Genomic DNA, 25,565 nt, shown 5'->3' on the forward strand with positions numbered 1-25,565 from the left:
CCTTCAGTGGCATTGTCAGATTTGGAATTTAGGTACTTAAATAACCGGGTGCACACGCGCGATGCTCCTGATTAGATCATCTTGCACGCCTTGCACGTAATCTGTTATGACGTACGCAGTCGTGGGTGGTTATTGTATATATTTGTTCTGTTCTTTCTAATAACGCTTTTTGGCGGGCTAGTTGGTGCATATTCATATTTGATAGGGTGTGCGCTAAAAAGACGTACACAGGAAAAAGATAGAGACGACAGGAAAGTTCTTTCTAATAAACCTTAGTTGCGAGTAAGCGCTTGTAGTGTCTCCCCTCTTTTCTGTGTTTGCTGTCTTAGTTTGCGCTGTTTCTTTCACCCCGTTCACTCGCATGAAAGACAACGGTGATCTTCTGTATCCCGCTGCTCCCCTCTACAAATTTGTAGCTGATCTAAAAAATGCCTTCACGACATGTTTTAGCCTCCTAGAACTACATGCAGACAGTATCGTTGATATTGTACAGGTGATTAAGGCAAAAAGAGAGCTTCGGCTTGGCTGTCCTGACCACTGTGAGAATGTGGCAGCAGAGCTCACTGCTTTTTATATCACAACCCGCCTTCAATTTCCGGAGCCCTCCACTACGGCATCTCTCATAGCCTTAGTCGCTCTGGGACGTTAAACCCCATAAACCAACCAACTTTTTTATGAAAAGCTTCAATAGCAGCAACAACCTGAAGCGCCAAGCTTCGAAGCTTGAAATGAAAATGAGTCGTTGCACTTAGATCTCCGAAGCACCTTGTTAGGAAAGCTACAAGCCCAGCCTTGAATCCGCGGATGACATTGCTATGTAACCTAATTTCGGCTGATTACGCCAATAACGTGCCTCCCATCAACAATATTCGCTTCAATTTTTCTTTCACATGTCTGCACTTGCCAATAAAGGTATAATGCCCGCCTCCCGTGTCTTCTCAACTTGGCATATGTCATGCATATATTGCAAGACTTGCCGAAAATTGGGGTGGAAATATTTTCAATCGTGAGTAACATTCAGTGAACAAAACATGTTTCTGAGGCCGCTTAACCGCCTCAGAAAAAAACTGATTACCGTAAACTAGATGACACGTAGGCGCGCGGACAGATGAATGAGGAATGTAGTTTTCTATGACTAAGCCGCCGCGGTGGCTCAGTGGTTATGGTGCTCGGCTGCCGACCCTAAAGACGCCGGTTCGATCCCGGCCGCGCCGATCGAATTTCGTCGGAGGCGATATGCTAGAGGCCCGTGTGCTGTGCGATGTCAGTGCACTTTAAAGAACCCAAGGTGGTCGAAATTATCCGGAGCCCTCGACTACGGCGTCCCTAATAGCCTGAGTTGCTTTGGGACATTAAACCCCATAGTACCAAACTATAATCACAGGTAAACAAAATGAGCCTAGTAAGAGATGCATCTAGACAACTAACACCCACCGGCAAAACCGTGAGCCTCTCTCATTGCCCGTTCTCGGTAGCATACGGCATGCAACGACGGAGTTTTTCATCATCGCCGAACTGCTCAAAGGGGCACGACGGGAAAAAAAAGTGCCTATCAGGTTACTTTGAAGCTAGTTGAAGCAAATTGCATGCATGTTTATTAACTACAGGCGTATTGGCTCCAAACGGAGCCGCGACGACGCCGCTGGAAAAAGTTGCAGTGGCGCCACCTGGTGGCTTCTACGCCAAAGAGCACGCCCGCGCCCTTCCGTTCGCGCCACTAGGATAGTATTCTAGCTGACTATAACCATGGCTAAGGCTAGCCAGAATACCAGTTAAGGCAGTTCGGCCGGGAGACGGCACCACGAGAGTGCCCAGGAATGTGGCATTGCTCCCCCCCCCTCTGGAAAGCGCCGCCCTCGACGCGTCAGGTCGTGGGGACCGATGGGGGCTCCCCCGGGCACGGCATTTTGGCACACGAACACCTGTTGTTCATGGGGTGCCCGTGCAGAGGGGCAGTAGTCCTGGTGAATGTAGCAGTTATCGTCGACGGGTACGTAATCCACTGTCTTGGCCGTCTTGATCTCATATGCGAGGAGAGAGAGACAGCTCTTAGTCGTCTGGACATTTGTTACTTCCAGTTCGAGCAGCACGCGGTCGTTGAGCGTTCCCGAAACCGAGGCGTGGGTATTCTGTCCGACGGAGTATTCAAGCGGTAGTGTGTTGTGGTTAGACAGCAGGGCGAGTGTGGGATTCCATGAGGCGGTTCTGGCCGACCACCATCTCGACGGGCGCGCACGCTGAACACCTTAGTCTTCGGCGCCGCAGGTAGAGACGAGTGAGTTGCTAGCGGGCGTGGTAAGGCTGCGTTCGTGCGACATGCACAATTTCGGACGTTGGTCGTCGAGAGGAACGAACAGTTCCTTGAGGGAGAACTTCATAGTTTACCTCGCCGAGTTGGCGTATTACTTTATAGGGGCCAAAGTACCGCCGAAGCAGCTTTTCAGAGCGCCCTCGTTGGCGGATAAGGCTCCACACCCAAAAGTTTTCTCCGGGCTGGTAAGTGACATCCCTGTGGCGATGGTTGTAACGGTGAGCGTCTTTTTCTTGTTGATGCCGGATATGCTGCCGAGCAAGTTGGCGGGCGGCCTCAGCTTCGTGAACAAAGCGGTCGGCCCCCACCACAGCGGAGTTTACACTACCAGGAAGAAGCATTGCATCGAGCATAGTCGTGGCTTCGCGACCATGGACTAAGCGAAACAGTGTGAAGTGAGTCGTCTCTTGCAGCGCAGTGTTATATGCGAAAGTTACGTAAGGGAGTACTGCATCCCAGTGGCGGTGGTCGTCGTCGACATACATAGAAATCATGTCGGCGATCGTCTTATTTAGGCGCTCAGTGAGTCCATTAGTTTGCGGGTGATAAGCTGTTGTTCGTCGGTGGCTGGTGCCGCTGAGTCGCATAACTTCCTCTGTCAGCGCCGAGGTAAAGGCCGTCCCTCTGTCAGTTATAACGAGCGTGGGTGCGCCATGACGAAGCACGATGTTGTGCATGAAGAAGGCGACAATTTCCGTCGCTGTTCCACGGGGAAGAGTTTTCGTCTCACAGTAGCGACTGAGGTAGTCGGTGGCGATCACAATGTACCGGTTACCCAGCGAAGACTCCGAAAAGGGGCCGAGTAAATCCATGCCGACTTGGTAGAAAGGAACGTGTGGTGGATGAATAGGCTGCAGTAGTCCGGCCGGCTTAGTCGACGACGTCTTGCGACGTTGACAGTCGCGACAAGTTCGGACGTAGCGTTTCACAACCACCGCGAGCTTGGGCCAGTAATACTTTTGCCGTATGCGTGCCAAAGTTCGGGAGAAACCAAGGTGGCCAGAGGAAGGGTCATCGTGGCACGCCTGCAAGACTTCATCGCGAAAGGCATTAGGTATAACGAGCAGATAGACAGCCTCCATCGGCCCATAGTTCTTTTTGTACAGGATGCCGTCCCGTAAACAGAATGATGACAGTCCGCGTGAAAAGATGCGGGGCGGAGTCCGAGCGCTTCCTTCGAGATAGTCAATCAGGGACCGTAATTCAGTTCGTCTCGTTGGCGTTTAGCCAAGTCGGACGCGGAGATGACCCCAAGGAAAAGGGAATCGTCGTCGAGGTCCGCGCTGTTGGTTGGAAGTGGGGCAAGGGACAAACAATCTGCATCACTGTGCTTTTGCCCTGATTTATACACAATGGTGACATCAAATTCTTGCAGTCGGAGGCTCCAGCGTGCGAGTCGCCCTGAAGGATCCTTGAGGTTTGCCAACCAACACAGCGAGTGGTGGTCGCTCACCACTCGGAAAGGGCGGCCATACAGATAGGGGCGAAATTTCGTTACTGCCCACACAATAGCTAGGCATTCTTTTTCGGTGGTGGAATAGTTCACCTCAGATCGTGATAACGTGCGGCTTGCGTAAGCGATTACGCGTTCGACACCATCCTGCCACTGTACAAGGACCGCACCAAGGCCAACGTTACTCGCGTCTGTGTGCAGTTCTGTGCCAGCTGCCTCGTCGAAGTGCCCAAGTATGGGTGTACTTTGAAGACGCGTGCGGAGCTCTTCGAAGGCATGTTGTTGCTCCCGACCCCAGAAGAACGGTTCGTTATCTTTGGTGAGGCGGGTAAGGGGCTCAGCGATTCGGGAGTTCTTCACAAAACGCCGATAATAGGCGCAGAGACCCAGAAAACGGCGCACACTTCGCTTGTCAGCAGGAATGGGAAAAGCAGCGACGGCGGCAGTCTTGTAGGGGTCTGGGCTAACGCCCTTGGCGCTCACAATGTGGCCCAAAAACTTCAGCTCCTCGAAAGCGAAGTGACATTTTTCTGGCTTAAGGGAGAGACCGGCTGAACGGATAGCTTCAAAAACAGTGCGTAAGCGCCTGAGGTGTTCTTCGAAAGTGTCGGAGAAGATGACAACATCATCCAGGTACACGAGGCAGGACTGCCATTTGAGGTCTGAAAGCACAGTGTCCATCATCCGTTGGAAAGTTGCCGGAGCTGAGCATAGACCGAAAGGGAGTACCCTGAATTCGTATAAACCGTCCGGGGTAATAAATGCGGTCTTCTCACGGTCACGCTCGTCCACCTCTATTTGCCAGCAGCCGCTGCGTAAATCGAGTGATGAAAAGTATTTGGCGTGGCGCAGGCGGTCTAGGGAGTCATTAATGCGCGGCAAAGGATAAACGTCTTTCTTAGTTACTTTGTTCAGGCGTCGATAATCAACACAAAACCGTAGGGTCCCATCTTTCTTTGCAACTAGGACCACAGGCGACGCCCACGGGCTCTTCGATGGCTGGATCACGTCGTCCTGGAGCATTTCTTGAACTTGCTTTCGAATTGCCTCTCGTTCCTTTGAAGATACACGGTACGGCGACTGGCGTAATGGCCTCTGGCTTTCGTCGACTATAATTCGGTGTTTTGTTATCGGCGTTTGTCTAACTCTGGAGGTTGACGCAAAACCGTCCCGGAAAAAGTCAAGGACAGTCTGCAGGTTGCGTTTTTCACTAGGCAGGAGATTCGGGTTCACGTCGAGTTTAACAGGAGCATTCGTTGACTCTACCGATTTTGTAGTCCCCGTCAGCGAGTACTCTCCGGCGCATTCCCCGAGTTCTTCAAAATGAGCAATCGTTGTGTTGGCCGCTAAACGTTGGGGTTCACAACCGAAATTTCTGATCAAAAGCTCGGCTCGCTTTTTGTTCAATTCTATAAGCCCGCGAGCTACACACACTTGCCGACCCAGGAGCAGCGACATATTGGCTTCAGCGACACCATGGGTGCCGGCGCTGTCATCGCACTCCACAGTTACTAACATGCTGGCTCTCGACGGAATCACCACGTCATCATCGCAGACCCGCAACTTAGTCCTGCGTTGCTGGGGTTCGTCGGCAACAGTGCGGTGTGCGGCAAACGAGACGATGAGCTCCTTAAAGTCGATGACAGCCCCGTATTCCCGGAGGAAATCCAAACCGAGTATCAGGTCTTTAGAGCACTCAGGAAGCACAGCAAAGCAGCCGGGGAAAGTGACGCCGCGGATCTGAATTCGCAAGGTGCAGACGCCGGTCGGCGTCACAACATGGCCACCGGCTGTGCGGATCTGCGGCCCAGTCCACGGTGTCAAAACCTTCCTGAGGGTCGTGGCTAGCCGGCTGCTTACCACAGAGAAATCGTCGCCGGTATCCACTAGTGCGGTTATTTCTAAATTATCGGCGGTTACTAGTATTTCCGTTGAAGCCAATCGCTGGCTCTTCGTCGGTGGGCTCGTCGGGTCAGGTGGTCGTTGGTCTCGTCGTCGCTGCAAATCGTCGAGTGGAGGCTCTTGTCTCTTTCCAACCGCGGCGGCCCTACCCCCGGAGGACGCCGTCTTCAGTTTTCCCGCCGTGGGGACGTGCCTCTGAATTCGCCAGAGGTTGATGGACGGCTGGGAGAACAGAATCTCCGTGGCGATGGGGATCGAGACTGACGTTGCGGCACAGTCGGAGCCTGCAGGTTGGAAGTCAGGTACTGTTCAATCTCCTGAGGTCGCTCGCCGTAGCGTAGGCGAGGAGCGTCCGAAGCAAAACCCCTTAAACCCATTCGACGGTAGGGGCAGTGGCGCAGGATATGACCGGGCTCGCCGCAGTGGTAGCAGAGTGGCCGGTTCCTCGGCGTACGCCACACATCCGCTTTACGCATGGCGGGCCGGAATTCCTGCGGCACGGTGGTGGACACAGCTGGACGTGGGTACTGCACAGCCGGCACCGGTGAAAAAGCTTGTGCCACTGCCGCAGGCCGTCGAAGTGCTTCGCTGTAGGTCATGATGTAGGGCTGCGGCTCAGGAACCACTGGTGCTGGCTGCACCACTCGCCGGATTTCATCCCGCACCACGTCCGACACTGCAGCGACTCTGGGCTGTGGGGCTTCGAAGCGGAGTTTCGCTAGTTCTTCGCGAACAATGCTCCTGACGAGCTCTCGTAGATCCTCTGCGGGCAGCGTCGTGGGCGCGAAGATTTGAGCGGTTGCCATACTAGCCTGCCGGCCGTACTGCGCGCCGCGTTCCTGCAAGGAGCGCTCCATGCTCATTGCCTCCCTTGTGAAATCGGCCACTGTCCTTGGAGGGCCGCGGACAAGTCCAGCAACGAGCTGTTACTTGACACCCCGCATTAGGCGCCGCACTTTCTTGGCCTCGGCCATAGCAGGGTCGGCTCGATTGCAGAGACGCATCATGTCCTCAACGAACATGGTGACGCTCTCATTTGGCTGCTGCGACCTGGAGTGCAGAGCGACTTCAGCCTTCTCTTTTCTTTCACTGTTGCCGAATGTCGCCAGCAATTCACGCCGAAAATCCTCCCAGGTGGCAAAATAGGTCTCGTGGTTCTCGAACCAGATCTTTGCCGAGTCCTCTAGCGCGAAGTAGACATTCCTCAACTTCCGCTCACCGTCCCACTGGTTGAAGGCTGCCACACGGTCGAAACTGGCCAATTAATCTTCAACGTCTTCAAACCGGTCTCCGTGGAACGTCGACGGTGACCGGGGCGCGTGGAGCACGAACGGAGCGTCAGCTCCAAAACGTTGAGTGGTCTGGATACCAGTGGTTGATGTCATCTTCCTTGGTTTTGTCAGGCCGCTGAACTCTGGCTGTAGGCCTAGCAGGCGGCGGCTCGCTTTCTGGACGGGGGTTGTGTCTACGCGCTGAGAACTGGCTTCAAAGGCGTCTTCGGAGTCAGTGTACATGGGACGTTACCCAGCACACCTCCACCAAATATGTCACGGCTAGACAGTCGGGACGGCCAGGACACGTTATACTGTGAAGCGCCGGGCAGCAGCGGACTCCCGAGGGCACCACACAGAAGCGACGACGACGAAGAAGCACTCTAGTTCACTATAGCCATGGTGGCGGGCAGTGCTTCTTCGTCGTCGTCGTTGCTTCTGTGTGGTGCCCTCGGGAGTCCGCTGCTGCCTGGCGCTTCACAGTATAACGTGTCCTGGCCGTCCCGACTGTCTAGCCGTGACAATATGCTTTATCAGGACCTGTAACCTCATAAACTGTACTCCAGTCCAGGCTGAAGCCTAAAGCGAAAGTGTGTCAAAGTATCCTTATTCACTAACTGTCGCTGTTGCTGAGTAGCTTTATTGGACTTTTTTACACGACTTCCTATGAGGTAAAAAATTGGTAGGTGATCACTAACCTGACCAGAGCTAATTCCAGACGCGGTTGACTTCTCATGCAAATTTGTGATGAAAGCATCTATTGGAGTTGTGGTCGATGTGGACAGGCGCGTTGGATCAATAATGACATTAATGAAACCGTTACAGTCCAGCAGGTTATTTATTTGACGCTGCTGAGTTGAGGGTGTAGAGAGGTTGGTGTTGATGTCGCCACCAAGGACTAAGTGAAGTCTGTTTTCGGTTATCCATGTAAAAAAGTGTCAAGAAATGAAAGAAAGTTTGGGATGCTGTCACATGGAGGTCTGTACAAAACAGAAAAAATGTTCTGCCCAGCCTTTAGAGAAAGTATTTCGAAATCTTCACATGATTTGATAAAGTCAGGAAGAACTGAACACCGAAAGGATTCCTTTGCAGCTGTCATTACTCCATCGCCTTTTTTATTGAGGCGGTTTAGCGTGTATGAGCTATAGTGCGCCATGATAAGGGCTTCATGATCAGTTCGGTACCAGGTCTGGGTGAAAAATAATGTCAAACTCCAAATCAAACAAGCCAAGAAATGCGATTATTTCATCCTCTTTACTGCGCAGAGATTGTGCGTTAAGATGAAAGAATGACGTTACTTTTTTGTTTTTTTTTTGCAAAAAGACTATTGATACCTGCAGGTAGAAAGAAGTGGGCAGCCATGTCTAATCAAAAAGAAAATCTCAATAGGCGCACGAATCTTCACACTATATTTTCCAGGTCATTAAGTTGTGTCAAACTGCTGAAACCGCGTCTGAAGCCGTGCTGAAGATTTCTTAATAAATGATATGATTCGAGGTATTCCATGTGTTTGTAAATAATGCGCTCTAAAATTTTACATGCATGAGAGGTTAAAATAATTGGTCTATAATTGGATATAGTTTGCCTGTCACCGCTTTTGAATAAAGGGAAAACCTGAGCCATTTTCCAGGATGAAGGAACTGCACAGGAACCAAGAGACTCGCGAAGTATGAGAGCAAGGTAGCGACAGGTCCATAATGAGTAGCGTACCAAAAACAAGTTCGGGATATCCATGAGGTCCAGCAGACTTCTCTCACGTTTCAAAATTAGGTTCAAGACACCTTATGCACCGTAACAATATTAATGTATCATTGATTGGCATGGCACTACAAGCAATGATGACTGCAGCTGGATGACGTTATTGTCACAAGAAAATACGGAGCGGAAATACTCATTAAATGCATTAGATATATGAAATGGATCGTTGGTCGATTCATTATTAATCCTCATTGTAGTAGCTGTCGTATCACGTGGAAAAACAGATGACCAGAATTTACGCGGGTTAGTCTTTAGTAGATCCTGCAGCTGCACTTGAAGAAAAAATCCTTAGCAGAGTTCATTTTCAATCCAAGCTCTTGTTTCGCTTTGATGAAACGTGTCATGGCTGCCTTATTGTCTGAGCGCTTCGTACGCCTAACTCCATGTACATGCCGTGCAAGATGTAATATATCTTGTTTCATCCAGGGAATTTCATATTTTTCTTTGTTTTGTGAGCAATATAACACGAATACATTTTTTAACGAAGGATTCGAAATAGCTCACCAGTGTGTCGACATCACATGTAGAACTCAGTGCAACAAATTCTTCAAATTCACCAGCTAGGGTGTGAGTTACTGAAACGTCATCAGCTTGACCAAAATCGGGAAATGTGGAAAAAACGAAATACTGTTTAGTAATCGAAAAATTTAAGGAAGCAAGAACGGCCTTCTGGTCGGAGATTCCCTCAATGACGTCACATTTGTAGCCGTTTCCAACAATGTTAGAACTAATAAAAATCAAATCTAGCATAGCGTCGCATCTTGTAGTTTGATTGGTAATCTGAATAAGGGCAAATGAAAGGGCAAAGGAAAGCAGTTCTCTATTTATGGAGCTTTCTTTCACCAGTGTTAAGGTAGGCCAGAGGATGCCGGTGGCATTAAAGTCACCCATACAGATAAGGTTGCCCGCATTGAGTTGCTGCTCGTTAATGTACTGACCAAGAGATTGAACTACATTTACAGAGGAGCTTGGCGGACGGTAGAAGGCGCCAATCACGACATGTGTTTTATCCAGATAAGGTGTACACCAGACAGATTCTGTCACCTGGCGGTGACATTAGCGAGAATTTGAGGTCAGACCGAAAAAGCAACGCAACGCTACCACCTTTAGTGTGACGTCGGTCTGTGCGAACCGCAACGTAGCCGGGAGGCGTGAAATTGCAGCCAAGTTTCTGCGATACCAACTGCATGAGGTGAGTGTGCAGCAATTATAGATAGTCTGCGAACTTGTTAGTTATGCTTCTGGCATTTATGCTAAAATTGAAAGGTTGCAGTCAATGGGGGTTTGGAAAGTGGTGACTGAGAAAATTGATCTGTAGGAGAGGCATCGCGAGATGGTGATCGGCAAGTGGGATTAATGGAAAACTTGGTGTTTCTGATTAAGAGCATTCGCCACGTCGTCCCAAATGTGGCGAACGTTGTCGATAAAATTGTGATCATAGCGTAGCTTGACCACAGAACCCTGACTTAGGAAAAGTGCTCAAACATCCCAAATTGTTTTTCTAATAGCACGGACGTCAGCGCAAAAATCTTCAGTAATGTAAAAATCAAACTCTAAGTTTCGAGACATTTTTCATCACCAACAAATTTTCCCGGAAATCCAGCAAATTAAGAATGACTGGGCGTGGATGCCCTTTCCGCTTTCGACCGATTCTGTGGCAACGCTCAATGTGTGTGGAGGGTAAGGAGTGCAATTTGCAGTGTATCGGAAAATATCGGTGTAACCCTATCTACTCATTTTCATCCGGGTTTTCGTCCAAGCCGTGTATGATGATGTTGTTGCGACGAGAGCGGTTACCAAGGTCATCATTATTTGCAACCAACCGTGCTACAGTTCCAGATAATGTTTCAATTTCGGAGCGCAAATTATCGGAATCAGTGGCCATATCACTTGATGGATACGACTCAAGTGCAGCCACACGGAATGCAAGCACATGAAAACGTGAGTTCACGGAAGCTTGGAATGACTTAATATTGCTAAGGTCTTCAGCCATTTGTTTTTGCCGTTAGAGAAGTTCAGCAAGCATGGTGACAATGTTTCGGGTGAACTGAAGACAGTAGCCGAATGTTGAGTGGTATTTGCAGAGCGCAAACAAAGGCTGTCATTAGGCTCATTGAATTTCAATAACTTGCCGGGCCTTTTTCTTTTTTACGGGTCAGGTTTAAAGGGGCCTGGATTGAGCTCCACGTCTCCACTCAACAAAAGGCGACTGATACAGTACAAGACATTTCAATAGAAATCAGCCGTGTCCTGTGGGCAAAGGAACAGCAGGAGTAATCGATCGTCTGATTTCAAGCATCGGTAATTCTCAAGGTAACATACCTGCACACTGAAGAGACAACGCTTTAACATCGTGTCGCCGCCGCTGCTGCCTTGCCCACCGACGAACAAAGCCTCGGATGGCGTTCTTATACCCTTGACCGGTGACGTCGCGGTGCTGCTGATGTCGGGGGCAAGTGCCAAAGTTCCATGATGGAACACGCAGGAGCCAGGATCCCTCTGTCAACCATCGCACGCAGTCGGGCGATGCCCTTGCGCGCTGCTCGTACAACGGTGACTCGTCGGGGAAGCCCGCGCATATGACGTCATTCGGCGCACAGTTCCACGATACTGGCTTGACGACACATGCAAGGACCTGCACAACGAAGAAACAACAATTTAACATCGTGTCGCCGCCTCTGCTGCCTTGTCCACTCCTCCATAGTTAAATACATTTGTGCGCGTTTTCAATTTTCGCGTCAAGCAACTTCCTAAACGAACAGCGCTTCTCTTCGAACAGGTCTGAGTGAATTCGAGTTTTGGTTTTTTAGCACTTGAATTTTTTTTGCGCTGCTTCGACCGAAAGCGATTGATTAACTGCGGTATTCAAACTTGGCTGCTGCGAATTATGCATGGCAATAGACCATATGCAAAACGCGCAGCGCCTTCTCCCGGCGCTCCGAGAACTAAGCACTCCATGTTGGTTCGGTACAGAAAACGAAACCGTGGCCCAGCGTTGGGTTAAAACGCCTGCACTTCGTGTGAAAAGTGAAACGCCGATCCACTCTTGCGCTACGCTGTCCACTATGCAAAGACACTACGATGCGTGCCAGAACCAGGTGCGTTCCAGGTTTTCGCTTTCCTATTGTTTTAACTCTGTCCCAACGCTCGCCAAATGCCATGCGATCGAAGTATCGTGTGTCAGCACGCCGATCTGTGCACTGACAGGTTTCGCTTTCTGCGCTCACATTTGTGAAAGCCTTCAAGGTGATTTGAGTTTAAATTCAGATAAGGACCACAGCCTTTCTTGTCTGTGATGAAAATTAGAAGCCCATTTCGTGAATTTATTAACTCTCTCATAGCGTACAACAGAATTATACAAAGTTTTAGCGCCGTACGCCTGTGTTCCTCTAGCGTGTATTCCAGTCGCGAAGAAGCACGTTCATTAATGTGGAGGCAAATCGTGGCCATGGGCACTCAGTGCGCTCCATCTACAAACCTCGACAGGTCGTGCCTTGGCGAACTAAGTGCACTCGAAGAACCACACGCCGATTACTGCTGAGTTTGCAACGTGTTCAGTTATTTTTTTTCCCGTGTTCAGTTAGCTACAGAAGGGCTAGCAAGTGCTCTTTATCATGCGGTTGTTGCAAGATCCCACTCACTCTTTTTTTATAATGTTGTGCGATCGCGACCGCATATATCTTGTGCGCGTTTATTCGTTTTTGTGAAGCAATACACCCTACGTATAAAAACTGAGGTGCGAATACTTTTTTTCTTTAGGATTCCTACATTCGATATCTGTGGCGATGATAGTCTGTGAAAAAAAAAATTGGATAATGTATAGATACTTTATTGTGAAGGAGGGACGCCTTCCCAAACTAGTAACAATTACGTGCGACAGTGTTCTGAAAACGCTTCAGGTCGTCTGATTTTAATATCGTTGTGTCAAGCTCCAATAGGTTGCTTCGCAACAAAGACATATGTCCAGGTTTGGGAGCAAGTGAATTAAGTGTCGGAAGCAACCGAACATGCGAATTTCACCCCTGCACACACAGCTTGACCAGCGTATCGAGTCCGTGCGTACACCTATACAGCTGTAGCATCGTTCTCTAATCAGTGGATCAGTGGCTATGGAGCTCGGCTGCTGGCCCGAAAGACGCGGGTTCGATCCCGGCTGTGGCGGCAGCATTTCAATGGAGGTGAAATTCTAGAGGCCCGTGTACTGTGCGATGTCGGTGCACGTTAAAGAACCCCAGGTGGTCGAAATTTCCGGAGCCCTCCACTACGGCGTCCCTCATAACCTCAGTCGCTTTGGGGCGTTAAACCCCAATAAACCAAACCATATAATCAAGCGCGCGCTTCATAGCAGCGGGGAATAAAGGTCCGCGCCACCCTTAATGCTGCTATTTAAGCAGGTTGAGAGATTGTGATTCCTTCTCTGTGCAACTTTTTTCCTGGCTTTTCTCGCAATATATTGTCGCAAAATAAGGGTGTCGTTCTATTCAATATCTCAAGTACGAAATTCTAAAAAAAAGAAAAACTGCATCTTTCCTAACAAAATTTATTTTATTTATTTGTACCTCACAGGCTCTGAAGAGCATTGGGTGAGGGGGGCATATCAAAAAAGGAATATGCGGAAATAATAAACCATAATAACGGAACAACGGACGCGGTACAAGGCAAACCGAGGGGTCACTTACAACAGACAACAGTTCTGCTGAAATCCAGAGATAAGACAATCAGGGAGCTGTGGGAAGCCTACTGCATGTAATCAGGAAAAGGGACCTGTGTAAGTGACCCCTCGGTTTTGCTTTCCAAACAGGAAAGGCAACTCTTGGATCAGTGTGAACGATTGTAATCCAATCAGCTGGGACAAAATCTCTTTTTTTGATGCTTGTTGACGTGATTGAAAAACTGCTGATTAACTCCGTTTTTTGGTGATTTATGTTATGACGTGAAGGTTATATAAGTGTGTTCATCGCAATAAAACTTCAGTTGAAAGTTTGCGCACGAGAATTTGTGTCGTATGTCACAAGTTTGATGTTGTGTCCACTCCTATCTTGGTCCAGGTTGGACCGATAGTATGTGCAAATAAATAAATTGGCCGTTATATACTGAGAATGGCCAGCTAGGGAGCATTCAATGAATTTAAATATCCTGGTGCCGATATTATTAGCAATAATAAGTGACGGGGAACCTTAACAAATGTCTCGGCGAAATCAAGACAATGCAGCCACTAAGCGAATCACAATCAAGGCTCAAGATATGTAATGAGCGAATGAAAGAAACATCGTTTCACACTAGTGGTTCTTACGGAAGCCATGTTGAGCAGAGCTGAAGAATGAGTTAGGATTGAGAATGCAGACAAGGTTAGAGCTGGAACTGATGGTTAATGATATCTGTGCGTAATTAAGAGGATGGCGCGTTCCCTGGTTTGTCTGGAGTGACCACCTTCCCGATTTCCTGCCAAGCGGCTAAGTAGAACCCTGGATTAGCTGAGTGAAAATGTGCGATAAAGTATACATGAGCAAAACAGTACTTTTTAAAAACTTGGAATTGAATCCGCCGCTGTCAGAACATTGGGAGTTTTATTTCGCGAAATAAATTCATTATTCCGGCATATCCAAGGAAAATCGGGTCGATAGGGACCAATTACGCAAGCGGGGCGAGCAGTCGTTGAAGAATTGGAGATGAAAACATGGCATTTAATACGGAACAGCAGTGTTCCGTGGGCATGGTGTGGTCAGCGCCTTATTGTTGCGAAAGCAACATTTTACGCTAGTCGCCGAGCCATTTCGCGGAGCTGACGAAAGGCCATACTGCTCATGCACGAGGAGCAGCGACGTCACACGGCGCATAGCTGGCGCGCCGCCGCCGTCGCTGCGCGGGTGATTCAAAGGCGCCGCCGCCACGCTCGCCAGTTGCGCATGCTCAGTAACGGCGCATAGCTAGCGTGCCGGGGCCGCCGCCGCTGCCGCGCGTTCTTCATCGCCCCCCCCCCCTCTCTCTCTCCTGGTTGCTTTCGCAATCCTCCAGGTTTAGCCGGAGCTGAACCACTGCCAATTTTTTCATTACAACCCACACCACTCTCTTGGCGCATTTTAGACGCCTCAGTCAGGGGCCAGGTGGACTGGCCGAATGAACTGATCTCTGAAGCTGCACGGGGCCGCTGGTGGCTGCTTCGGTTCTTCCGTTTTTCGTGCACCAAGAGTAGCCTCGCCCACAGCCAATACGCAGGTGCTTAGGATTGCCGACGAGGGAGAGAGGGAAAGGACGATAAGGTGGCCTTGATCGGTCGGGTTAGCCGTATCCGGCTGGCATTGACAAAAACGGAGTGGGGGGGGGGGGGGGGGGCTGGTGGGATGGTTTAAATCTGCATCTGATTTCACTGAGGGTGTCACCATGTGTCAAAGCTTTGACGGGTTGTTTTAAAGAACTTACACTAGCGTTTCGTTAAGGAAAATTTGCCTGGCTTCGCTGTCAGCAGTGCGGCAAGAATTCAGGGCTTCGCGACAAGCATGCCAACGGTTCGAATGTTAAACTGAGAGAAAGGCGTTCGATGTTTTCCGGAGAGTATTGGCAACAGCACTCATCGGGTTATCAGAGATGTGAATTTGTTCTTAAAGCTACCATATTCTCTTCGACAGTGCTGTCGTCGTCGTTGTTGTCGCAGCAGATAAGGAACATAGCAATCCGTCCACGGGTTGGTGGTGAATGTCAAGTAAAACACATGGGCATTTATGCCGAAATGAAAGGCATGCAGAGGAAAGGTAAAAAAGTGAAAGAAGCTAGGAAACAGGGCAGAAAGTTGAGCCAGTTGGTTATGAAAAATCCATGCGCTAACAAACAACGACACAGACAGGACACACCGCTTACTCGAAACTACACGAATTTTTATTCAGAAGCTTCTATATATACAACAAAAACCAAAACAAACCCAGAGTAATCACACGCCACATTCCGACCGATGAGCAGGAAAAGATTACCTCGCAGTTTTCAATTGCTCTTTCAAAAAACCTATCTCTCAGCTAGACAAGCCAACCGAAGGGTCACTAACACATGCATGCCCCGTATCCGCGATATGATAGGCTTCAACTATCTCTCGCGTTACACGATATCGGTGACGAAAACGAACACCCGTTTTGGAAAAAGTGCGGTTACGACAATGCAGAACCATATGATTAAGTAGAACGTGTTGTCGGTCCATTGTAGAAAAAACCAGCGCTTACAAACACGGACAGAGGACAAGGGAAACAGACTGACGGCGCTGAACTTACAACTGAATGTTATTCATACGTACGCATTCAATTTATACATTTACACAGACATGCGCAAAGACACCTTGTCAAACCCGGATACACTGTTGCCACTCACAAGCGTAAAAATAGAGGAAACAAAAAACAGCAATCATGCATTCAAGGCACGTGTGTCAATACCTCACCCTCCCTACCTAGAATGAAGTAGGCTCATTTCCCTCCCTGACAAGCTAATCGAGGATTTGCTTACGGATCCCTCGCCCTTCCTGATGATGTGAAATGCTTCCGCGATCTCCCTCATGCGCTGATCATGATGTACAAACAACACTTCCGTGTCAACAAAATACGGAACACAATCACACGTGAGGCAGTGCTGTGCTACATTTCTATTATCTCTGCTGCTGACCGAATTGGCGTGTTCTGTGAGGCGAATGTTGATACACCGGCCCGTCTGGCCGATGTACACACGGCCGCAAGACAAAGGGATAAGATACACCACTCCCTTTCTGCAGGCAACGTACTTGTTTCCATGCTTAACTTTGCAAACATTCTTACTATCCTTCCCCTCGCGTTTCCTCTGCACTGCAGCCCCTACTTTTGCTAGTTTATTGGGAGCAGAAAAAACCAGGCTTACTCCGTATCGGGCCCCTACTCTCTTAAGCCTGTGAGATACTGCGTGAATGTACGGCATAACTGCCACATTTCTTTCTTTAGAACCTGTACTAAGTTCTGAGGAGTGGCCCGATGCCTTCACCTTTTTGGACATCTTTTCAGCACAGGACACGATAAGGGCCTCCGGGTACCCTGCATCCCTGCACCTGCTTGCCTGCGTAAGGAGGCTGTTTCCCATCCTATGGTGGCATGATTTAGTCACAGCCATACCAAGGCGGCTCTTAACAATACCTGTTTTTACCACTTTAGAATGGAATGAGCCATAGTTGAGCAACGGTTTCGCGCTCCGAGGGGAGTACTCCCAACAGACATGACTCGGTTCAAAGGTTAATTTCAAATCTAGAAACTGCAGGGATCCCTGTTGAGGCACTTCATGTGTAAACTCTAGTCCTGAAGCATTGCGGCCGAAAACTCCAGGGCTTGGAGACTTTGCTAGTACCAAAAAATCATCGACATAGCGGAAAATGCGAGTGCCACTTCCAGCCAGCTCTTCATCCACTAGTCTATCAACTCTTCCTAGAAAAATGTTGCTTAGAATGGGGGCTACCTTAGAGCCTATGCAGACCCCAGATTTTTGCACATAAAACTGGCCGTCCCACACTACATACGTGTTGTTGAGGTAAAAAACCAAAAGTTCCATGAAGGACGCAGTACTAATCCCACACCTGTTTTGAAAACTGCATTCATCATTGTCTTCCGTGATGCACTCCTGAACGTACTGCATAAGTTGAGCATGTGGGAGCGAACAGAACAAGTCAACAACATCAATGCTGAAACCCAGGCACGTGGCAGGATTCTCCTTCAGGAGCAGGTTTGTAAGGGCTTCTGAGTTGGGAATAAGGAATGGGTCGATAACATTAAGGGCCGATAGGTGCTTTGAAAGAAAGGTGGAAACAATCAACTGCCAAGAGCTACGCTCAGAAACAATGGTTCTGAACGGAATATCCGGTTTGTGGGTTTTGGCTGTGAAGAACATTTCCAGTACGGAACATTCAGCACCCTTCACCCTCCTCGCCAAACCCTCTAGACTACACTTCTGAAGGAGATCCCATGCCTTCTGCTTACACCGAGATGGCTGGGCCTTAACAATTCTAAAATTCTTTAGCACCGCCTCATGTGCTTTCTTAGCAAAAGCATCCTCAGAAAGTACTACAAAAAATCCCTCTTTGTCGGCTTGCATGGCCCGCAGCCGATTTTCACATAAATAGTTAACCAGAGAACGGAACTTGTTACGTTGACCATGCGTACTGCCACTACCAGCGACCGCATCAATGCATTCAGACACACATCTGGGTCTCTCCTCAACGGGGGCTTTAAACGCAACATGACGCGCGAAGGCCAATTTCTCAACAACTTTCATACCGGGTTCCAGGCAATACTTGGGTCCAAGACGTAACGTCTTCATTTGATCGGAAGCCACGTCGATGTCACCAAGGACTAGAAGCTTCCTTTCCGGGGGAAGTCGTTTAGGCGGCTTGGGAAGAGAAGGGCGGATGACGTTCCACAGGAAGTCCGTAAGTTGGTCAGTCGTCCTACACCAGTCACGGAAGCGACGCAAGTTCAGGTGAGGGTTGAGGTCCACACACTTCGTTGTCGGGCTAGTTGGTTCAATACTTCAGACATGGCAGTTGCGCGAAACACACACACACAAGACAAGTTACGGGACGAGCGCAACGAACATATAAAGATGGGCCCGCTGAAGAAGAAATATGATTAAGTAGAACGTGTTGTCGGGCTAGTTGGTTCAATACTTCAGACATGGCAGTTGCGCGAAACACACACACACAAGACAGGTTACGGGACGAGCGCAATGAACATATAAAGATCTGCCCGCTGAAGAAGAAATATGATTAAGTAGAACGTGTTGTCGGGCTAGTTGGTTCAATACTTCAGACATGGCAGTTGCGCGAAACACACACACACAAGACAGGTTACGGGACGAGCGCAATGAACATATAAAGATGGGCTAAAGATGATATAAAATCAAATTAAGAAATGACAAGCTTATCGCAAACAACAAAACATACATTTATGATCACGCTGCACAAAACATTGTCGAAAAATCCTAGCGCGAAGTGCAAATTCAACGCGAAATCACCAACGTCAATTATTCCCCGGTGCAATTCTTGTACACTAATATCCGCAGTGTTATACCGAAACGTGATGAAATTTGCAGCCTCATTTCTTCTTCTTCGAGTGACTTAGTACTGCTTACAGAAACTTGGCTAAATCCATCAATAACTGATCTCGAAATATTGCCTTCACTCCCTCACTTTGATATCGTTCGCAAAGATAGACCCGGCAATGCGCGCGGTGGCGGTGTTCTAATCGCCGCTAACCGATCGCTGCGCTGCACGCTCGTTAATATCTCGACCCCTTTAGAAATAATCTGGATATGTTGCAATGCTACCTTTCCGCGCTTCCTAATTGGTGTTTGCTATTGACCCCCAACTAACGACGACTCTTTCTTACCTTTATTTTACGAATCATTGCAAGCTATAACAACCATGTATCATAACACCCCCGTCGTTCTTTTTGGTGACTTCAATTATCCCTCGATAAACTGGACTAACCCTGCTTCCACCTTACGCAGAACCTACACGCATTACAGACCACTCCTCTAATATCCTGGACCTCATTTTAACAACACACGCCGATATTTTTTCTTCGCTTATCTTTCTCCCGTCCCCGAGCGATCACGCTGTAATCTGTGCCTCTTTCCAGTGCAGTTCACTCAGAAGCAAAAAAAAACAAGAAAACACTGACTCTTTATGGTAAAGGTGATTATGCAGGTATGAATACAGAGTTGGCATCTTTTTGTGACACCTTCGCGGCCAGTTATAAAGAGCGTCCTGTTGATACTATCTGGCAACTTTTTAAAACCGAAATGTTCCGTCTAATCGCAAAGTACATCCCCACTATCACAATAACAGAGCGTGCACAGTCGCCATGGTTCAATTCTGTACTAAACCGGTTGAATAACAAGAAAAAAAGGCTCTTTCGCATTGCAAAGCATTCTAACAACGACGCTGCATGGGATAAGTATTTTCGCGCCGCCAGCGAGTACAAACAATCTTTATATACCGCCAAACACAACTTTTTCAACAACACTCTGCCCTCTATGCTGCGTAACAACCCAAAACAGTTCTGGAAAACAATCAATCCTTCAGTTTCAACCAGTATTTCTTTGTTCCATAACGACGGCTGCAATGTTCCTGAACACGAAGTTGCTGGTGTACTAAACGATGCATTTTGCGCTGTCTTCACCAATGAGACACTTGTGCACCTCCCTTCACCCCCGAATTATGCTCATCCTCAAATGTATCCCATAACCTTCGACCCGTTCGGTATCTCTAATGTAATCGACAAACTAAAAAATTCATCCGCCGTGGGAACAGATGGCATTAGCGCCAAAGTGCTTAAAAACACTAAAGAAGTCAGTAGTTTTGTTTTGTCACTCATATTTCAGCAATCGCTAACTAGTGGTGCCATTCCTGCTGACTGGAGGATTGGGAAGGTCGTTCCGGTCTTCAAAAAAGGTAACCGTTCATGCCCCACCAACTACAGACCAATATCTATCACAAGCGTTTGTTCAAAAATCATGGAGCATATTATTTATTCCCAGGTTGCATCTTTCCTTTCATCGGTCAACTTTTTCCACCCCAATCAGCATGGCTTCCGTCAAGGTCACTCTTGTGAATCACAGCTTGCTCTTTTCCTTCATGATATTCACACCAACCTTGACCTTAATACACCCACTGACGCATTTTTTTTAGATTTCGAGAAAGCATTCGACAAAGTATCGCATCGTCACCTGCTACTCAAACTGTCATGCCTTAATTTAGATTCTTGTGTGCTCACCTGGATCAGCAGTTTTCTAACCAATCGTCTCCAGTTTGTTGTCGCCAACTCCCATTCATCCGCTCTCTCCCATGTCCGGTCGGGTGTTCCTCAAGGTACTGTTTTAGGCCCCCTTCTTTTCCTAATTTATATTAATGACCTGCCAAATAACATGTCATCGAACATACGCCTGTTTGCGGACGATTTTGTGATTTACCGCTCCATAAATAACCAATCAGATGCTGCCGTCCTTCAGAACGACCTCGTTAAGTGCAAAAGTGGTGCGATACCTGGCTCATGAAACTAAATGTCAATAAAACCTTTTTAGTCCCTTTTCACCGCCGACGTAACTACTCACCTCCCAATTACCTCCTTTACGGTTGTCCCATAACTCAAACCGACAATATTAAGTACCTAGGTGTCCATATCTCCAGTGACCTATCCTGGCACAGTCATGTTACTAATATAGCTAACTCAGCCAATCGCGTCCTTGGCTACTTACGGCGTAACGTTTCCTTAGCACCCCCTTCCGTCAAACTAATTGCCTATATATCACTTGTCCGACCTAAACTAGAGTACGCCAGTTCTATATTCGATCCTCACCAAACCAACCTGTCGAATTTACTGGAATCTATTCAAAATCGCGCTTCACGATTCATTCTCTCAGAGTACTCATATCGCGCTAGTGTAACTGGACTAAAATCTCAACTTGAACTTCGTACCCTAGCATCCCGTCGTCAACTAGCTCGCCTTTCTCTTTATCATACATTTTTTCACAGCTTGCCACCGAACAACGCATTCATCCGCCCAGCCCATCGTTTATCCCGTCACAGCCATCCCAGAGCAGTCTACCCCCAGCGCGCCCATACCACAACGTTCCAAAAATCATTCTTCCTCCGTACTGCCCTGGACTGGAACGACCTTCCCGGCCATATCGCTTCCCTTGAAGATCTTCAACAGTTCAAGACTGCCATCGAAAATCATTTTCTTTTGTCATAACTGCCGTACTCCCCGCCCACCCCTCATGTAATACCCCTTAAATGGGGCCTTTGAGGACTTAATAAATGAATGAATGAATGAATGGGCCCGCTGAAGAAGAAATATGATTAAGTAGAACGTGTTGTCGGGCTAGTTGGTTCAATACTTCAGACATGGCAGTTGCGCGAAACACACACACACAAGACAGGTTACGGGACGAGCGCAATGAACATATAAAGATGGGCCCGCTGAAGAAGAAATATGATTAAGTAGGACGTGTTGTCGGGCTAGTTGGTTCAATACTTCAGACATGGCAGTTGCGCGAAACACACACACAGAAGACAGGTTACGGGACGAGCGCAATGAACATATAAAGATGGGCCCGCTGAAGAAGAAATATGATTAAGTAGAACGTGTTGTCGGGCTAGTTGGTTCAATACTTCAGACATGGCAGTTGCGCGAAACACACACACAGAAGACAGGTTACGGGACGAGCGCAATGAACATATAAAGATGGGCCCGCTGAAGAAGAAATATGATTAAGTAGAACGTGTTGTCGGGCTAGTTGGTTCAATACTTAAGACATGGCAGTTGCGCGAAACACACACACACAAGACAGGTTACGGGACGAGCGCAATGAACATATAAAGATGGGCCCGCTGAAGAAGAAATATGATTAAGTAGAACGTGTTGTCGAGCTAGTTGGTTCAATACTTCAGACATGGCAGTTGCGCGAAACACACACACAGAAGACAGGTTACGGGACGAGCGCAATGAACATACAAAGATGGGCCCGCTGAAGAAGAAATATGATTAAGTAGAACGTGTTGTCGGGCTAGTTGGTTCAATACTTCAGACATGGCAGTTGCGCGAAACACACACACAGAAGACAGGTTACGGGACGAGCACAATGAACATATAAAGATGTGCCCGCTGAAGAAGAAATATGATTAAGTAGAACGTGTTGTCGGGCTAGTTGGTTCAATACTTCAGACATGGCAGTTGCGCGAAACACACACACAGAAGACAGGTTACGGGACGAGCGCAATGAACATATAAAGATGGGCCCGCTGAAGAAGAAATATGATTAAGTAGAACGTGTTGTCGGGCTAGTTGGTTCAATACTTCAGACATGGCAGTTGCGCGAAACACACACACAGAAGACAGGTTACGGGACGAGCGCAATGAACATATAAAGATGGGCCCGCTGAAGAAGAAATATGATTAAGTAGAACGTGTTGTCGGGCTAGTTGGTTCAATACTTCAGACATGGAAGTTGCGCGAAACACACACACACACACACACAAGACAGGTTACGGGACGAGCGCTCGTCCCGTAACCTGTCTTGTGTGTGTGTGTTTCGCGCAACTGCCAGGTCTGAAGTACAGAACCATATTGTTTGAAGTTTGACCTTTCTCCATATCCCCGGCATGCTCCTTCTACCGCCCATTCAGACATCGACCACTCTGGCCTAAGTACACTTTTCCGCACGACAGGGGGATTTTGTACACTGTGTCGTTGTTTGTTAGCGCCTGGATTTTTCACAACGAAGCTAGGCAAGTGTGCTTCAAAATGCAAATTCAACTCTCTGTTCATTGAAGTTTAGTCGGCTTTGGCGCAGTTTCTGATGGCCATAGATTGAGAAACTCTTGTCGAAATGGAATTTCTTACGTTAAATGCATGAAACGAAATTGCTGCTAAAACGAGGAAAATACCTTAGTCTGGTGCAGGGCTGAAAAGTAAATCTAGCACAAAAGCTTCAAGGCCTGATCTTGTAGTTTGATCAACTTGCTGGGTGAGGTCAAGTTCCTGCATAATTACTCTCAGGTGCTTGTCATAGTACGGCAGTATGTTGCCCAGATTATTTTTTGAAAATTGTAGCAGCCTAGTATTGGAGTGGAAGGAACCTCGAACTAGATTGTTCAAGTCGCCATGCAAGTATCGATAAATGTAGATTCAAAACTTGGTGATGCATAGCTGCACACACCAATAAATTGTGGTGGCTGAAGTGATATTTAGTCAAATCAGTTCCAAGGGAGTGCTAATTTGTACGGTACTGAATACAAAATTATCAGCTCCACCAATTAATCCGCCTCCTCCAGATGTGATATTCCATTCATAGCGGAGCGGTAAACAGAGCAACTCTTTTCATACGTGCATAATTCACGATCATAGCGATAAATAGCGTAATTGTTTTCCAGGGCAATAACTCACCTTAGGTAATTTGTCGCGAACAGCGCCAGCGGAGCAATCGACAAAAACGAAAGATAAGGCATCACACATTTGTTGATTATGCTTCTAACATTTCATTATAAGAATGATATAAGTTCATATAAGAATGATATTAGCGCTCTTAAGTTAACGGTGTATTAGGGCCATCATTAAGAGAATCGAAGGGACGCTCAGTTGCCTGTCTCCAGTTCAGACATTGCTGACGAATACGTGTATCACTTGTTCGTTTACTTGTTTTACCGCACAGAACATGAGTGAGCGCTCATTTTTTTGCAGACGCGCAAAAATTCTTTCGCAAGCCTCTTCTCTTAAAGAAGTCCCCGTTTAGTAGCACATTGCGTTCCTCCTGAACTTGTCTGAGAGAAACCGAACAATGACTAAACGACATTTTTCAGGGGCCTACTTACCTGTGCATTGCAAGGAGAAATGCGAGCGTGACTTTTATTCAGAATTAAGTTAAGGGCGCTATTTAAAACCTCACAAATTTTTCCTCCATGTTTCGGATGCGCTCTTTGGGATACCTTGAAAGATCCACCCCCTTGAACGATCGTCAGAGGCGTTCACGTGATGCAATCTGCTGCGCCCGGCTGCTGCTTGCACTGAGTTGTACATCAGAGCTACGAGCGCTTTCTTCGACAACGTAGAGTCTGCCACTTGTTGCTCAAGCGAGAGCCTTCAGGGAGGCCATTATTTTGCCATGTTTTGCATCCGTTTTTGTGTGAAGCGTGTCGTTATACTGTTTGCTGAAATGATCTTTCGGACTAGCGTTTAATTGTACGTCAGCGGACACAAACACTACTGCTAGAACACGCGGGGACGAAAGGAGCAGCAAAGAGACATTGCTAGATTTTTTGCAACGAAGCTCCGCTCACCTGCATTGAAAAGCGGAGCAGCGCTTGAGGCGTAGCTGCTGCTGCCACACAAGCGTGGCCATTGAAGAGGCGTTGATGCATAACGCGACGCCGGCGCTTCCAATGTGGCCTCGTTTTTTCAAACTGCCATGGGCTTGCGACGTTGTGACATAGGTCCGTTACCAGCGATATCTGGCTGCATGCATCGCCGACTTGGGGCTGATTCATTTCGCCAAAGACCACAAAACGGGACGGTGTTGCTAAACTGGGAATGTAATTGAAAGGGAGGTTTCCGATTATAATGATGACGGACTTTAGTGGCGCAAAGAGCGATCGTCTGAGACTCAGTGCAGAGACCATTGGATGTGCAGGTTCTTCGAGCAGGTGTGCGTGTACTGCGGCAACTTCGCCGACCTGATCCCGGTGTCGTTCGTGCTCGGCTTCTACGTGTCCGTGGTGGTCAAGCGCTGGTGGGACTGCTTCTGCGCCATCCCGTGGCCGGACTCGCTCGCCTTCTTCGTCAGCACCTTCCTGCACGGCCAGGTACATACGTTATTTCATACCTTAGTTTTTCCGCTTTCTGTTTGTTTTTGCGACGCATGGCTTTCCTAGATGTAGCTTTTTAATGCGATGGCATTGCATGGCTAATCGGCAACAAAACTCGGCGGCGTTGTTGACTGACAACAGTGGTCCGAAAACTCAATGACATTACTGTTATGGTCTTGCATGGTGTCAGCAGTAGAGGATACGATAAAGTAGCGCTCGGAGACCCGGTGACGCCACCAGAAAAGAAAAGTAAGTTCGTCTTAAGGTGCGGGGAATTGAACCTAGGACCTTCAGATTGGTCACAAAAAATAAAACGAGAAATCGTATGACACAACCCGCAGTGGTGCGCGATGCACGGTTACGTCAAAGTTTTGATACGAGGATTGAAGTAACTGTCTCGCATCTCGGTGGACACTTCAACCGCGCCTTAAGGGAAGAGATAAAGATATGGGAAGGCATACAATTGAAGGTGAATATGTCGTCGGTTCGAGTCCCTGCCGCAAGATAGTCTCCAAC

The 25,565-nt window shown here is 48.0% G+C and overlaps 1 protein-coding gene across 1 annotated transcript in view; it reads left to right on the forward strand.

Annotated features, from left to right (window-relative positions):
- Positions 1-25,565, forward strand: part of LOC149326628 (bestrophin-4-like) — a 291,138-nt gene that overhangs the window by 95,608 nt on the left and 169,965 nt on the right. Inside the window, exon 4 of the mRNA XM_089562633.1 lies at positions 24,875-25,046. Within this exon, the coding sequence (XP_089418759.1) occupies positions 24,875-25,046 (172 nt within the window). The remainder of the gene's footprint in view (positions 1-24,874; positions 25,047-25,565) is intronic.

The sequence above is a fragment of the Amblyomma mixtum genome, chromosome 10 (assembly GCF_055824585.1).
Source record: "Amblyomma mixtum isolate Tamu chromosome 10, ASM5582458v1, whole genome shotgun sequence".
Lineage (NCBI taxonomy): Eukaryota > Metazoa > Arthropoda > Arachnida > Ixodida > Ixodidae > Amblyomma > Amblyomma mixtum.